General features: G+C 37.9%; 1 protein-coding gene across 5 annotated transcripts in view; it reads right to left on the bottom strand.

The window, feature by feature from the left end:
* MCM8 (minichromosome maintenance 8 homologous recombination repair factor) overlaps positions 1-12,894 on the bottom strand; it is a 46,190-nt gene extending 33,296 nt beyond the window's left edge. For 2 of the 5 annotated variants that reach the window (XR_008427206.1, XM_045195004.2), the window contains exons 1-8: positions 12,562-12,894; positions 10,159-10,311; positions 9,797-9,880; positions 7,951-8,033; positions 7,417-7,566; positions 5,297-5,400; positions 4,301-4,499; positions 61-146 (exon numbers count right to left, since the gene is read on the bottom strand). Coding sequence is in view for 4 of the 5 variants with exons in the window: in XM_045195004.2 (XP_045050939.2) it covers positions 61-146; positions 4,301-4,499; positions 5,297-5,400; positions 7,417-7,566; positions 7,951-8,033; positions 9,797-9,880; positions 10,159-10,306 (854 nt within the window). In the remaining variant the exon portion in view is untranslated. Of the gene's footprint in view, positions 1-60; positions 147-4,300; positions 4,500-5,296; positions 5,401-7,416; positions 7,567-7,950; positions 8,034-9,796; positions 9,881-10,158; positions 10,376-10,830; positions 10,852-12,561 lie in introns of those variants that run through there. The other 3 variants (XM_053927321.1, XM_045195009.2, XM_053927322.1) reach the window with 3 other exon arrangements.
* Between the last annotated feature and the right edge of the window lie 108 nt (positions 12,895-13,002).

The following is a 13,002-nucleotide window of genomic DNA, read 5'->3' as shown; positions in this document are numbered from 1 at the left end:
TTTTCTTGGCAGTACGAGACATCTAACACCTGTGTTTTAGTAAGTAACGTGACTGCTTACTTAATTGACTGCCAGTCCATCGTCACTGTGAGAGGAGAGCTAGGGAGAGCAGTAAAAGACTTCCCTCGACATGCAGGCTCAGGACACTGCAACAAGATTTATTCACACTCAGATCTTTGATAAAGTACAGTCACATCCCAAGTTCAAACGTTTTATTTGTATTGTTTTAAAAATGTCCCTCAGAATGTAAAATGCAGTGAGAGCTGCAATGATGTTTTATTTCCTTCTGCACTGATTCTGTGCCACAGCTTTTGAGGTACTTTTTCGGCTGGTCCCTCTTGATCACTGCTTATTCTTCTGCTGGATATCCAAGGCCCTCACGTGCCTCTCACCCTACGCTCTATTCCTGCTTTGTGCCCATGCAGTCTCCTGATCCTTGAATGCCTCTTGCCTACAGTCCCACATACTCAGCTTCAGCCCTCCCCTTTTCAAAAGCCTTTCCTGGGTCTTCTTTAATCACCAGCTCTCATATCTAGCCTCCTTTTGCACTGTTTGTATAGGATAATATATATTATAACACATAGGCAATCCTCAACCTATGAGTAAGTTGTATTTAAGTTTCCATACGTCACTTGTTTGCTGATTGGACTTTGAGGTACATTTATAAATTCAGAGATTGTGGCAGACTTTATTTTCCAAACATGGGTGCAATAATATCTCCCCATGAGTCTTTCTACAATCTTGCCACTCCCCCATCAAGAAATGGAGTCTAATTTCTCCTTCTTGGAATCTGGACAGGCTTCTGACTCAGTTTGTAACCAACAGAGTACGACAGGAGTAAGACCACCTGACTTTGGAGGCTAGCTCAAAAGGCAAAGCTGTTTCTGCCTGTCAGCTGGAGTTGTCTCCTAAAGCAATCACAGCAGCCATGTGAGCCAAGTGTCCTGAACTGTCATATGAGAAGCCAAAATCAGCCCGCAGAGAAAAACTACAGGGAGGAGAGATGCCTGGCAAGCCCCTGGCCACAACACCCCTTGCTATTCCAGCCCCAGCCACCGTTTGACTACAACTATTTGAGAGATCTAGAGCCAGAACTACCCACCCAAGCAGTTCTTCTGAACTCCTGACCACGGAAACCATGAGAAATAATAAAATGATTGTTATTCTTTTGAGCCACTAAGTTTTAGGGTGATTTGTTTTGCAGCAATAGAGAATGGAACAGAGATAGCTTGGAACAACCATCTTGCTGGTCACTTCAGTTCACTGAAGTTCAGACACACGCAGGACCTCTTCACACTATCAACTCATCTTCCGAATCCACGTTACTACCCACTAAAGAGCACGGAAATAAAGAGCACCAAACAGTTTACAGAAAATACCTGATTTATATGAGGATTTAAGTTCTGGCCTCTGCGCTAAAGGCATTGCCTGAATCTTAAGTCCAAACAAACAGTAGATGACACCAGTATATCAACACTACTGATTATTCAGAACCAATAGCTGAATCTAACACACTTTGTTCTTCCTGTAAGAGAAAGACTTAGGAATTTCAATTTGAGTAGAAGTATAATAAATGCTAACTTTATTAAAATCCAAGAATGGTAAAGGCAACTTTGGAAAAGAAGAATAGATATGGCAAATTTAACTACTTCATCAAAAGTTTCAATAAGATCAATGTAAGTAAGGTCACATGGATTTGACACAGAACCAGTGATATAAAATAAATCGCATGTCTATAGGAGCACAGTGTACTACAAAAGTAGCATTTTCCATCAGTAGAAATAAACAAAGGGCTTAATTTATAACTGGTGACAACTGACTTTTAATCTAAAAGAATAAAACTAGATCCTTAGCATTTTGCCAGTAATAAAATTAACTTCCAGATGCATGAGAGATCTAAATACAAAAAACAAGGCTTATAAGTACTTGGAGAAGCCCTGACTGGTATGGCTCAGTTAGTTGGGCGTCATCCTGCAAAGTGAAAGGTCCTGGTTCAATTCCCAGTCAGGGCACATGCCTGGGTTGCAGGTTCAATCACCAGACAGGGCATGTATGGGAGGCAACTGACTGATGTTTCTCACATTGATGTTTCTCTCCCTCTCTTTCTCTCCCCCTGCCCCTCTTCCTAAAAATAAATAAAATATTTTTTAAAAAAATATTTGGAGAAAATGTAAGAAATATGTTCATGATGCTTGTGTGAGGAAGGCCTTCTTAAGCAGGGCATAAAATATAAAAATCATAAAGGAAAACACTGATCAATCTGACCATGCCAAAATGTAAAACTATACTACAAAAGACATGCCACAAAGTTAAAAAAACAAACCAAAGACTGGGAGAAAGTATCTGCAATGTATATAATCAATGATTAGCATCTAGAATTCATAAAGAACTATCAGTAGTACGGTGACCTGCCTTTATCTGTGGTTTCGCTTTCTGCCGTTTCAGTTTTCTACAGATAACCATGAGTTAACTACACTCTGAAAATATTAAATAAAAAATTTCAAAAATAAACAATTTGTAAGTTTCAAATTATGCACCATTCTCAGGAGCTTTCTACTGACAGAAAATGCTACTTTTGTAGTACACTGTGCTCCTATAGACATGCGATTTTATTTTATATCACTGGTCCTGTGTCAACTCCATATGATCTTACTTACATTGATCTTATTGAAACTTTTGATGAAGTAGTTAAATTTTCTCAGGAGCTTGATGAAATCGCGCCTCATCCCATTCTGTCCCTCCCAGAACGTGACTCCTCCCTTTGTCCAGCTTATCCACGCTGTGTACGCTCTCCACCTTTTAGCTCTCCACCTTTTAGTCACGTGGTAGCCGCCTGGATCATCAGATCCACTCTAACAGTATCTGCAGTGCGTGTGTTCCAGTAACCCTTACTTTACTTAACAGTGGCGTCAAGGTGCAAGAGCAGTGATACTGGCAATTCTGATATGACAAAGATGTAAAGGGCTTCCTTTAAGTAAAAAGGTATGTACGTGTAGAAAAAACATAGTATATACACGGTTGAGTACTATCTGCCGTTACAGGCATCCACTGCAGGTCGTGGAATGTTATCTTCTGAAGGGGGGGAGCTAATGCATGAACAGAAAAATGAATAGAGGCCATAAACAGAAAATTCAGTACAGAATAAAAATGAACAGCCAACAGAGATGTGAAAAGATGCTCAACTATAACAAAAGTCATCGAAATTAATATTAAAAACGAAACACCACTTTATACACAACAGACTAGCAAACTAAAAAGCCTAACAACGCCAAGTGTTAATAAAAACATGGGGAAATGCTAATTGCTTACCATTACCAGTAGGGGCATAAACTGGCACCTAATAAAGTTGAAAGTAAGCATATCCTATAACTGAGAAATTCTTCCTAAGGAGATATGTACAAGAATGTTCTCTGCGGCATCATCTGTAATTGTGAAAAACTCGAAGTACAAATGTTCACCAGGAAAATAGATAATCAGTGGCTATTCATTTAATGGGACAGTCACCAACAGTAAAAATGAAAGAATTAAATGTATATCAAGATAGGTAGAACTCCAAAATACGCACATGAAATAAATGTTGAGAAATGCTACATTCAGTATATCACTTATGTAAATACACACAAGCAAATAAACCCTATATATAGTCAAGTATGAAAATGCAGACTTGAAGAATACATGCCAATCCAGAAAGCGGCTGTCTGGAAGGGTGGAACAAAGTGGATGGAACTGAGGAGAGGATCGGAGAGACTTTAATTTTAACTGTAATACTATTGTTGTTAAGACAATTAAGCTAAAATCACAAATATTAATATTTGCCAACTCGTAGTGGGTATATAAATATTAATTACATTATTCTCTGCACTTTTCTATGGTTTTAAAAATCTACAGCTTAAAAAAATGTTAACAAAGAAAAAAGGAACACTTTCAACCAGCAGAATAAATAAAACTTGAAATGTGTACCTATTAAGTCGAAATATAAAAACTGAATGTAAAGAATACACATTGACTTCTGGGTAATGACTGTCACTGGGAATGGCACACACAGGGGGCAAAAATGAAACACTAATTCTATCAATGCTTCATATCTTTAAAAATATATCTGGAGCTGGCAAAATGTAAATTCTGAAAGGTGGATAGAAGAATATTTATTTCTTTATTTCCTATACCCTGAAGTACTTCATAATTTAAAAACTGAAAAGAAAAATAAACTCTGTATTCATAAACATCAGGAAGTGTTTTCTGTAGAATGATTTGCCTTCTTTACCAGGGTAAATAAAGTAGTTAACGAACATGATACCACCTTTGTGGGAAGGTTATACTTTCCATCTGGAAGAGAAAAACTCTGAACTTCTCCACATGCAGCGCAAAGAAAAGCCATCTTGGTGCAAAGAGGCTTTATGTTACTGACGCGAACCACTGTCCCTCTCAGAGCCACGTATTTTCCATAGCAATTTGCTCGGACATTCTTGAGTTGTGTCAAGGGCTCATAGTTGTATACCCTGGGAACAAAAACAAGAACATACTTATCCATGAATTTACCATGGACAGAAAATTGATGCTGTCTGCATTTCACAAGTTCCTTATAAGAGCAACTATGGAATTCTCAAACCATATCATCTCTACATATATCAGAAATGTCACAAAAATCAAATCACTCTCAAAAAAAAAAAAAAAAAGCTACATCTTCCATTTTCTTTTTGTCCCATTGTCCCATTTTTCCCTAGTGAAAAATGAAAAAAAATACTGTCAGAAGGAAAGTCTACAGATTCAATAACTTTTGAGTTTCTAACTTCTTTTTCAAGAACTGTTAGGACATGTATTCTATAAATTCTGGAAAAGAAAAACAAAACCCTGATGATTACCTTATTCATCTCTTTTAACGAGAAATTAAAATGTTAAAATACAATAAAGATGAGTTAAAAAAGAACAAAATTCCATTTGTTCTGTGTCTAGTAGCAACCTAATAATTCTAACAAAGTATGATCACATCACTTAAGTGTATTACAGGGACCACTAAATTTAAACAGTAGGATCTTCGTAAGTGCACATCCAAATTCAGCATTCACAAAAATCTGGAGGCTGGGAAATCAACTTATTTGGGCAGAAAAAATTTATTTATTTATTTATATCTTTGAAGAATTCTCAGTGGGTTTACTTGGATGCGATGACCGATGAGACAAAGAACTCATACCCTTTGTACTAATTTTTTTTTTTTTTTTTTTGCTTTATGAGGTCTCATTCTTAAACAGTCTTCAATGCCCAATTCTAAATATTTTAATACCAACAAATTCCTTACCTTGCATGAATATGTGGCACATTGACCATAGTTTCTCCATCTTTAGACAATCCTTCTTGGGCTTGTAATTCAGCTGCATGCCTTTCGAGGTCCTTAGTTAACACCTAACCAGGACACACATTTACTCAAAAGTTAGAAACATAAAGTTTATGAGTGTAAATAGTTCAGAACAGAACACTAACAGAACTCTTAATAGCCCTTTAAAACTCTTGATATTTAATTATGACTACTTATTTTGTATTGAATTATGTCTTACCTGGGATTTTGTTGTCCATGGACTGAAAACCTCCAGAATCCTGTCTGCTACTTTCTGTCCCAACTAAACCTAATCTTAAAAGTCCTTATAGTTGCCTCAAAGCTATTATCTCCTGGATGGTTTATGGTGAGAAAGCATTATCTTTTTCTCCATATTCATTAAGGTAGCGGAAATAAACATGATTTCTGAAATACCCAATACCCACTCCCTTGGCATTGGACAATAAAACACTTAATATCTACTTGTGTACAAAGCAGAATGCTGACAATCTAAGAAAAAAATAAGATGCACATATACAGCTATAATTGTTGTAAGGACCATAAATATCATGCAGAAATCTCACGCAAGTTTTGAAAAGGGGTTGCTAGAAAGGTTTCACAGTAAGACAACTGAGTTAGGCCCCCAAAATTTGGATACGCAAGGAAGGAGGCATTCGATGCTGAATGGATAGAACATATTCTGAAAAGAGTCCAGTTTAGCTGGATGAAGGAGAGTTGTGGGGAGAGGAAGATGAACCAGACGATGGAAAGCCTTCAACGCCACGTAAAGGATTTGGATTTCATTTAGTAGGAAAGTCACCATAGTTTCTAAGAACAACATGTTTTACCATGTATGGCAACAGTTTATGAAAAATAATTAAGGCTTAAGACAGAGACAGTAAAGATGAAAAAGAGGTGGATTTAAGAGACATTTTAAAAATAGAAATGAAAGGATGTAGTGACTTGGATACTGAGAAATAATGAGCAAGAGGAGCCTGAAGAGCACAGCCAAGGTTCCTAGTCTTGGGTTACTAGCAATGTACACACCTTTATAATGAACTGTTCCTTACTGTTCATTATTGTATCCTTACTGGATACCCTTACTTCCTCTGCTCTATGTCCAGTCCTAAAGACCCCTTTAAGACCCATCATAAACCACACCACCTCTACAAAATCTTCCTCTGGGCTATCCCCACTCCTCCACAATAGCTGAGAATCTTATCTCTGTATCTAAATGCACCCAGCACTTTTCAGTCTGTCCTGAGATTTACAACTTTACTGCTTTGCCTTGAAGCATTTATGTGTTTGCCAACCTAAAAAGTGCTTTTACATGTTGTGGGATCAGAACCTGAGTAAAACTCATTAGACACAGCATGTATTATTATTTTCAACTTATACATGGGGACACTCAGGGAGACTGACTTGAATCTGAATCTGAGCTGGGTCTTTTTTTGTTCCAAGTTCACAATTGATAACACCATGATGCTCTCTCTTATCTTCCCTATGAGACTGTATAGCTCTTTGAAACAATGGTTAATGTCCACACAATCTTTAATGAGATTAAACTAATTCAGATAAATTAGAAGTAAATATTATATTTAAAGTAATATATTGCAGTGTGGGAATTGGCTGTGGGAGTGGGGAGGTGGGATGGGTGGAGGAGGACAAAGGAGGAAAAATTGGGACAACTGTAATAGAATAACAATTACAAAAATGATTTAAGAAAGAAATTAAAATTGTAAAATTTTTAAAAATGTATTAATTCATTTAAAACTCATATTTTAACAAAGCAACAGTTATTAAAATATCTCTATTTTAATGAAAATAGCAACATTTTAAACACAAAAAATTGAGAAGAATAATACTGTTTTAGATTTCAAATCTTTAGTGTTAGGCTTAATATAAGACAACTGGATTCTCTTTAAAAATTACATAAAGTAAGCAATCGTATATAGAATGAATGGTATCTTTCAGGATTAGGACAGCAACCTTTTTGTTCTAGCTAATGTCTGTTTGAAAAACTAAGTATCTTTTAGAGAAGGTACTACTGTTACTGTGAAACTTCTTTACAACTTTGATAGAAGTCTCACAAAACAAACATTTACCTGATGTATTGCCAGACCCATGCAAGCCAAGGTTTTCTCAGGTGCGTCCCTTAATTCATTTCCTATATTTGGTATCAATTTAGCTATTTCGTCGTCTGCTGTCAATTCTTTAAAATCCACCAAAATACTTCCCTTTCTTTCTATTTCGTCCTATAAAATATTAAGGTATGAATACAATAATTGCTTTTTCAGAGCTGATTATAAATGAGCATTCAATCACATACTTTGTACTGTTAATTTTGTAGCCTAGCATGATTCCAGTATTTAAAATATATTCACTTATTTACGCCTTTTAAGAACCTTAGTGGCAGGTATTACTAATACGATCACCTTCAACTCTTAGATGAAAACACTGAGGCACAGAGAAGGTGGGAAATTCAACAAAGTCCACATTGCAGGTAAGCGGCAGGACTGAGAGCTGGACCAAGACAGTGTGGCTCTCGCATCCATGATCATCCACCACCTCAAATACACTGTTCAGTTAGATGACACAAAAAAGTGGATTAGTAGCGTTTTGTTGCGTAGGCATCTTACCTTATCATATAAATCAATACACCTTGTGAAAAAATTTTCAAATGCTTGAATCTTCTCAATAAAAGGAGAGCTCTCACTGTAAACTAACCAAACAAATTGACATTAGCACCAATAATCACACGCACACAAGCATAATTTTCCTGAGACAGAAGAAACATAGGACAAACAGTAGATGACTTTTTCCTATAATTTTGCCTTCTGAGTACATTTAGAGAAGAAGTAGTATGAAATGGCCCTGGCTGGTGTAGCTCAGTGGATTGAGCGTGGGCCTGTAAAGCAAAGGTTCCCCTGTTCAATTCCCAGTCAGGGCACATGCCTGGGTTGTGGGCCAGGTCCCCAATAGGGGGTGTGTGAGGGGCAACCACACATTGATGTTTCTCTCCTTCTCTTTCTCCTTCCCTTCCCTGCTCTTTAAAAGTAAAATCTTTTGAAAAGAAAAAGGAAAGAAGAAATAAGTGGTATGCAATGTATACTTAAGATTCTGAAACAAATTTAGGTTTACATAATCTGAAACACAGACAGCAGGTATCACCCTGAAAGCACCAATATTTATGACAGATATCTACTAGACTTACACGGTGAGCACTTCGCAAGTTATATAAATGTCAAATCATTATGTTGTACACCTGAAACTAATGTCAACTATAATTGAAAAAATATAGCCGTTTTCAACCTTTTCCATCTCAAGGCACACAAACTAATTACTAAAATTCTGTGGTACACCAAAAAATATATTGTACCATTTTTTTGCTGATCTGACCAAAAACAATAGCTATAATTTTGATTTATACACTGGGTAGCTATTGTTGTGTTAGCTTTTGTAACTTTTTTTAATTTGACAATCTAAGGGAAAACAGGTCAGTGCCTCTGACTAAAGTCAGGTACTGCATGTTTTAAAGATTCTTGCAGCACACCAGTGTGCCGCAGCACAAAGGTTGAAAACCACTGGTCTAGTGGGAACCACTGAACAATCTCTTATCTCGTAAGAGACCTAACAAGCCAGATCCTGTAAAAGCACAGAAAAGACAATTCTCCAAACCTACATAGACAGACATACGACATTAGTTGGTGTTCTTGATTATAAAAGGCAGATTCCTTAACTGTGTTTCCACAGAAACCTGTGTTGGTTATCATCTCTCAGTTCCAACCTTACCCTTTATTTTCTGCCCTGCGACCTTATGATCAGGATCTGCACACTGAATTTCCCAGACCACTTTAGGTTCTGCCAGCTGGAGGCACTTTAAAGGCTCGAAGGTGGCAGGAAAGAAGAAAATCATCTTCTCTTATTTCCAGTTCTTCTCAGCATCTCTCCAGCTACAAAGGACAGCTACAGTTCCAGCTTCTAACTTCAAGCATCAATTGTGCTATTCTTCCACCAGTTACCAGCAGCAACCAGTTTAATTCACCTCACATGTCTAAACACAACATTTTAGGGTGCCCTTCAAAGGTCAATACAATGGTTTCACTGTGGCCACTTCTTTGAATTCCTAGGTTCTGGTAACCTCAGAACTTTTGTTCCCTCAGTCATAAGGAGGGTTGCTGCTTCCTGAAGTTACGACTATCTGGGGGCTTACCTCAATGTTCCCTTTTTGCTCTTTTAGTCTTCCATCTTTATAACCAATTCCCTGTATTAAATCCCCCTTTTGAAATACCTATTGTGACTTCTGTGCTCCTGACTGATATAAAACCTAAACATAATAGTCTGGAAACATAAACATGATTTCTTTGGGTGAACTAATATTAAAGAAGGGAGTACATATCAGTACAAATGAATTATAGTAATATGAGATGTAGCAGCCAAGTCAAAAAATTATAACTTATGGTACTTTTTGTGCTATTATTCTACCTTCAGAGAGATAAAGCTTCCAGCCTTTATACGGTATGAACTGATCTAATGTTGACTGTAGCAGCAAAGACTGTGAAGTTTGTTCTGAAAACAAAACAAAACAGAAAATTCAGTTAGTAGAAACAGCAAACATTTTTTCCAGTTTGCTCCACCTACCAACAATGAGAACTTGACATGATATTAAGACTATCTAAATTACAGGCTTCGGTAAGAATTTTGGATATTAACATTCAAAAACTACCTTAAAGGGTTAACATCAATAAAAGACAGACTGAAATTTGAGTTAAACTGCTTTGTATGCCAGGCATGAATAGATTCCTTCATGAAAAACAAAAACAAAAACAATCATTGACGTCCCCTACCGGAAGCATGTTTTCCTGTGGTTTTGCTCAAGTCAGGTTTGTGTCCTCTTTCTCTCCATTTTCCCGAGAAGCTACCACCACCTCTTCCTCTTTTCCAGCTTTGAAATCTTCCTCGTCCAAAACCTCTGCCTCTATACTCTCCATTCATGTCTTCTGAGAGATTAGGAAAGTCTTCATCAAAATTATAGGGGAAATAGTGCTCTTAAAAATGCATTCACTAGTAAATAAGTGAAAAATAATATAATGTACTTTAACAAGAGTCAACAGGTTTGCAGCATTGTACACTGTGATATGAACCTGTCATTCTTCTAATCTGCAGTAACTCTTCTAAATCCTCTTTTTTTAAGGTCTACCATAGATGTTTAACAAGTATACTGAATGTTCATGAGATAAAAATAAGGTACTCTACTTGTTTTCAAGAAGCTCCAACAGTAGAAATGAGAGCAAGACAAATAATTAAGATATCTTGTTTGCAGTATTTTGAGACTTTTTATAGGGGCAGCGCGGGCTGAACATAATTTTGACCTGTGAGACACTATGAATACATCATCATAGCTCTTTCATAGTCAATCCTGCAGTGTCATACCCCCTTTTTTCAGAGACACAAGGATATTCTTACACAACCATCTAAGGTAGACCATTCTGGGGAAGCAAAGGAGTGGGAAAGGGTACCTATGAGGTCTGTCCAGAAGGTATCCAGCTAAACAAAAGGAAAAATAGAGACAGTTATTGAAGATATAACACTGTACATAGGACAATGACACTTCAGTCCCCTTCAAAGTAGGCCCCTAGGGACCTCACACAGTTTTCCCAATCACCATCAGCTGCCCCATTATATTTTCCTGAATCTAATTGATAGTCTGAAATCTCTTCCCTTTCAAAGCTGATTTTAGTTTTGGGAAAAGCCGGAAGTCACAGGGCACTACATCTGGGCTGTAGGGGGGCTGAGTCATCGGGGTGATTTGACGTTTTGCCAAAAACCTCTGTCCGAGACGTGATGCATGAGCAAGTACGTTGGTGTGATGAAGCTGCCAATCACCAGTTGCCCATAGCTGTGGTCTTCTGAATCATCTGAATAGTTTCCACGGAGGAATGTTCAAGCTGAATGCAAAATGTGATGCAGATTCATTGCTCTACTCACTGTCATTTTCAATGCAACAGCCACACAGTACACATGCTCACTCAATGGCATCTACCGCCCCCTGAGTACTACAGTGAAGTTCTCATTGTTCACACACCCACATTCCAGTCCATTCTCCTTGGCTGCCAGGCTACATTGATGTGGGGCAAACCATTCTCATTACATTAACAATAGCTGGACTTTTTCTGGACAGACCTCAACCTTTCTTTCTCTGCAGGAGACCAAAAGGGAAAGATGCTAATTTTCCAGGAGACTTCCATAACTGTCTTAAAAGACGATGGAAGCAAGATTAATTCTAGGTCAATAATGATCAAATGGGATATTTGCAGTTTTTAGGAAAATTTGTTGAAATGCAAGTTTTTTGGAAAGCATATCCATTATTTGTTATAATACTTTTGCTAATTATGCTTTCACATTTCTTTCTATTTTGTATATAGTAAGATACTCATTTTTATTAAACTTAAATCCATAAAAATAGTTCCTGGCTGAGTATCAATAAATTGAAATATGTGACCTTTAAAATTGAGTTTTAAAATACTTATATAAGTGGAGCGCAGGGCATTTTTAGGGCAGTGAAGCCATTGTGATACTGTAATGGTGGATATGATATTAAGCATTTGTCAAAATTCATGGACCTGTACAGCACAAACAGTGAATCCTAATGTAAACTATGGACTTTGGCTAATAATAATGTATTGAATGTGGTCCATCAACTGCAGCTAATTTATCACTAATGCAGGATGCTAGTAGGGGGATATGGGGGGGGGGGATATGTATGGGAACTCTTTACACCTTGTATAATTTTTCTGTAAACCTAAAACTGCTCTGAAAAAGTCCTTTAAAGAGCTAGTTCATGTCCTAAATATAAATATACCGGTATACAGTAATGCAATTCAGTGAAGAGCTAGTTATCTGAATTTTTCTTTAACAGGATTTAAGTAATAAGTTAACTACACAAGTTCACCATGTTAGGGCAAGACAGGACTTTGATAATCGTCTAGACATCACACATTACGAAACTGAAGGCCAAAGAAATTGATCAAAATCAAAGTTGTCTGGTGGCAGTACTGAGCTCAAAACCTCCTCTTCAGACGAAGCGCTCCTTCAACAACGCTACGTGGCATTTCTTTCTCTAATGAGATAAAGGGGTGAAAATATCTAGTAAAATTTCCAACACAAATGCAAGAAGTTATGAATGGAAAATGAGTAAAGGAGCAATCCGTGGGCCTACTGTGCTTCCTTAAATACCCTACTTCACTTACGTCTCCTCAGGCTAAGTTCTTACAGGCAAAGGATAGCGATCCCAAAGCCGTCCTACTACCCTCCCGGGCCAACCGACTCCCGGGTAGGAGCTGATCCGCCCGGCCAGTTCTCCCTTCCCTTCCGGGAGAAGCAGGGCCGGGCCGAAAGGAAACTCCAAAATCCTCAGGTGACTCCTGCCAAGTCCCGCAGTTCCCTTCAACTGCAGCTCTCTTGACGTCCCCACGTGGGACTCTGTCTGAGCTTCGGCCGGAGCTCAGGGACCTGTTTCTCCACTACGGCTCCGAAGGCTCGCGGAAAGTTGTGCAGTGCTCTTCAGCCTTCTTCCAAGTTCCATTTTGGCGCTACTAGAACGCAACTTCCGTCCAAGAAGCGGAAAAACGGAAGGGGCGGGAAGGAATGCAGCCAATCAAGGAGTTCAGCCAGAGCGACGACCTGAGGCT

Source organism: Desmodus rotundus, chromosome 6 (genome assembly GCF_022682495.2).
Source record: "Desmodus rotundus isolate HL8 chromosome 6, HLdesRot8A.1, whole genome shotgun sequence".
Classification (NCBI taxonomy): domain Eukaryota; kingdom Metazoa; phylum Chordata; class Mammalia; order Chiroptera; family Phyllostomidae; genus Desmodus; species Desmodus rotundus.
This window is presented reverse-complemented; position numbering and strand designations above follow the sequence as displayed.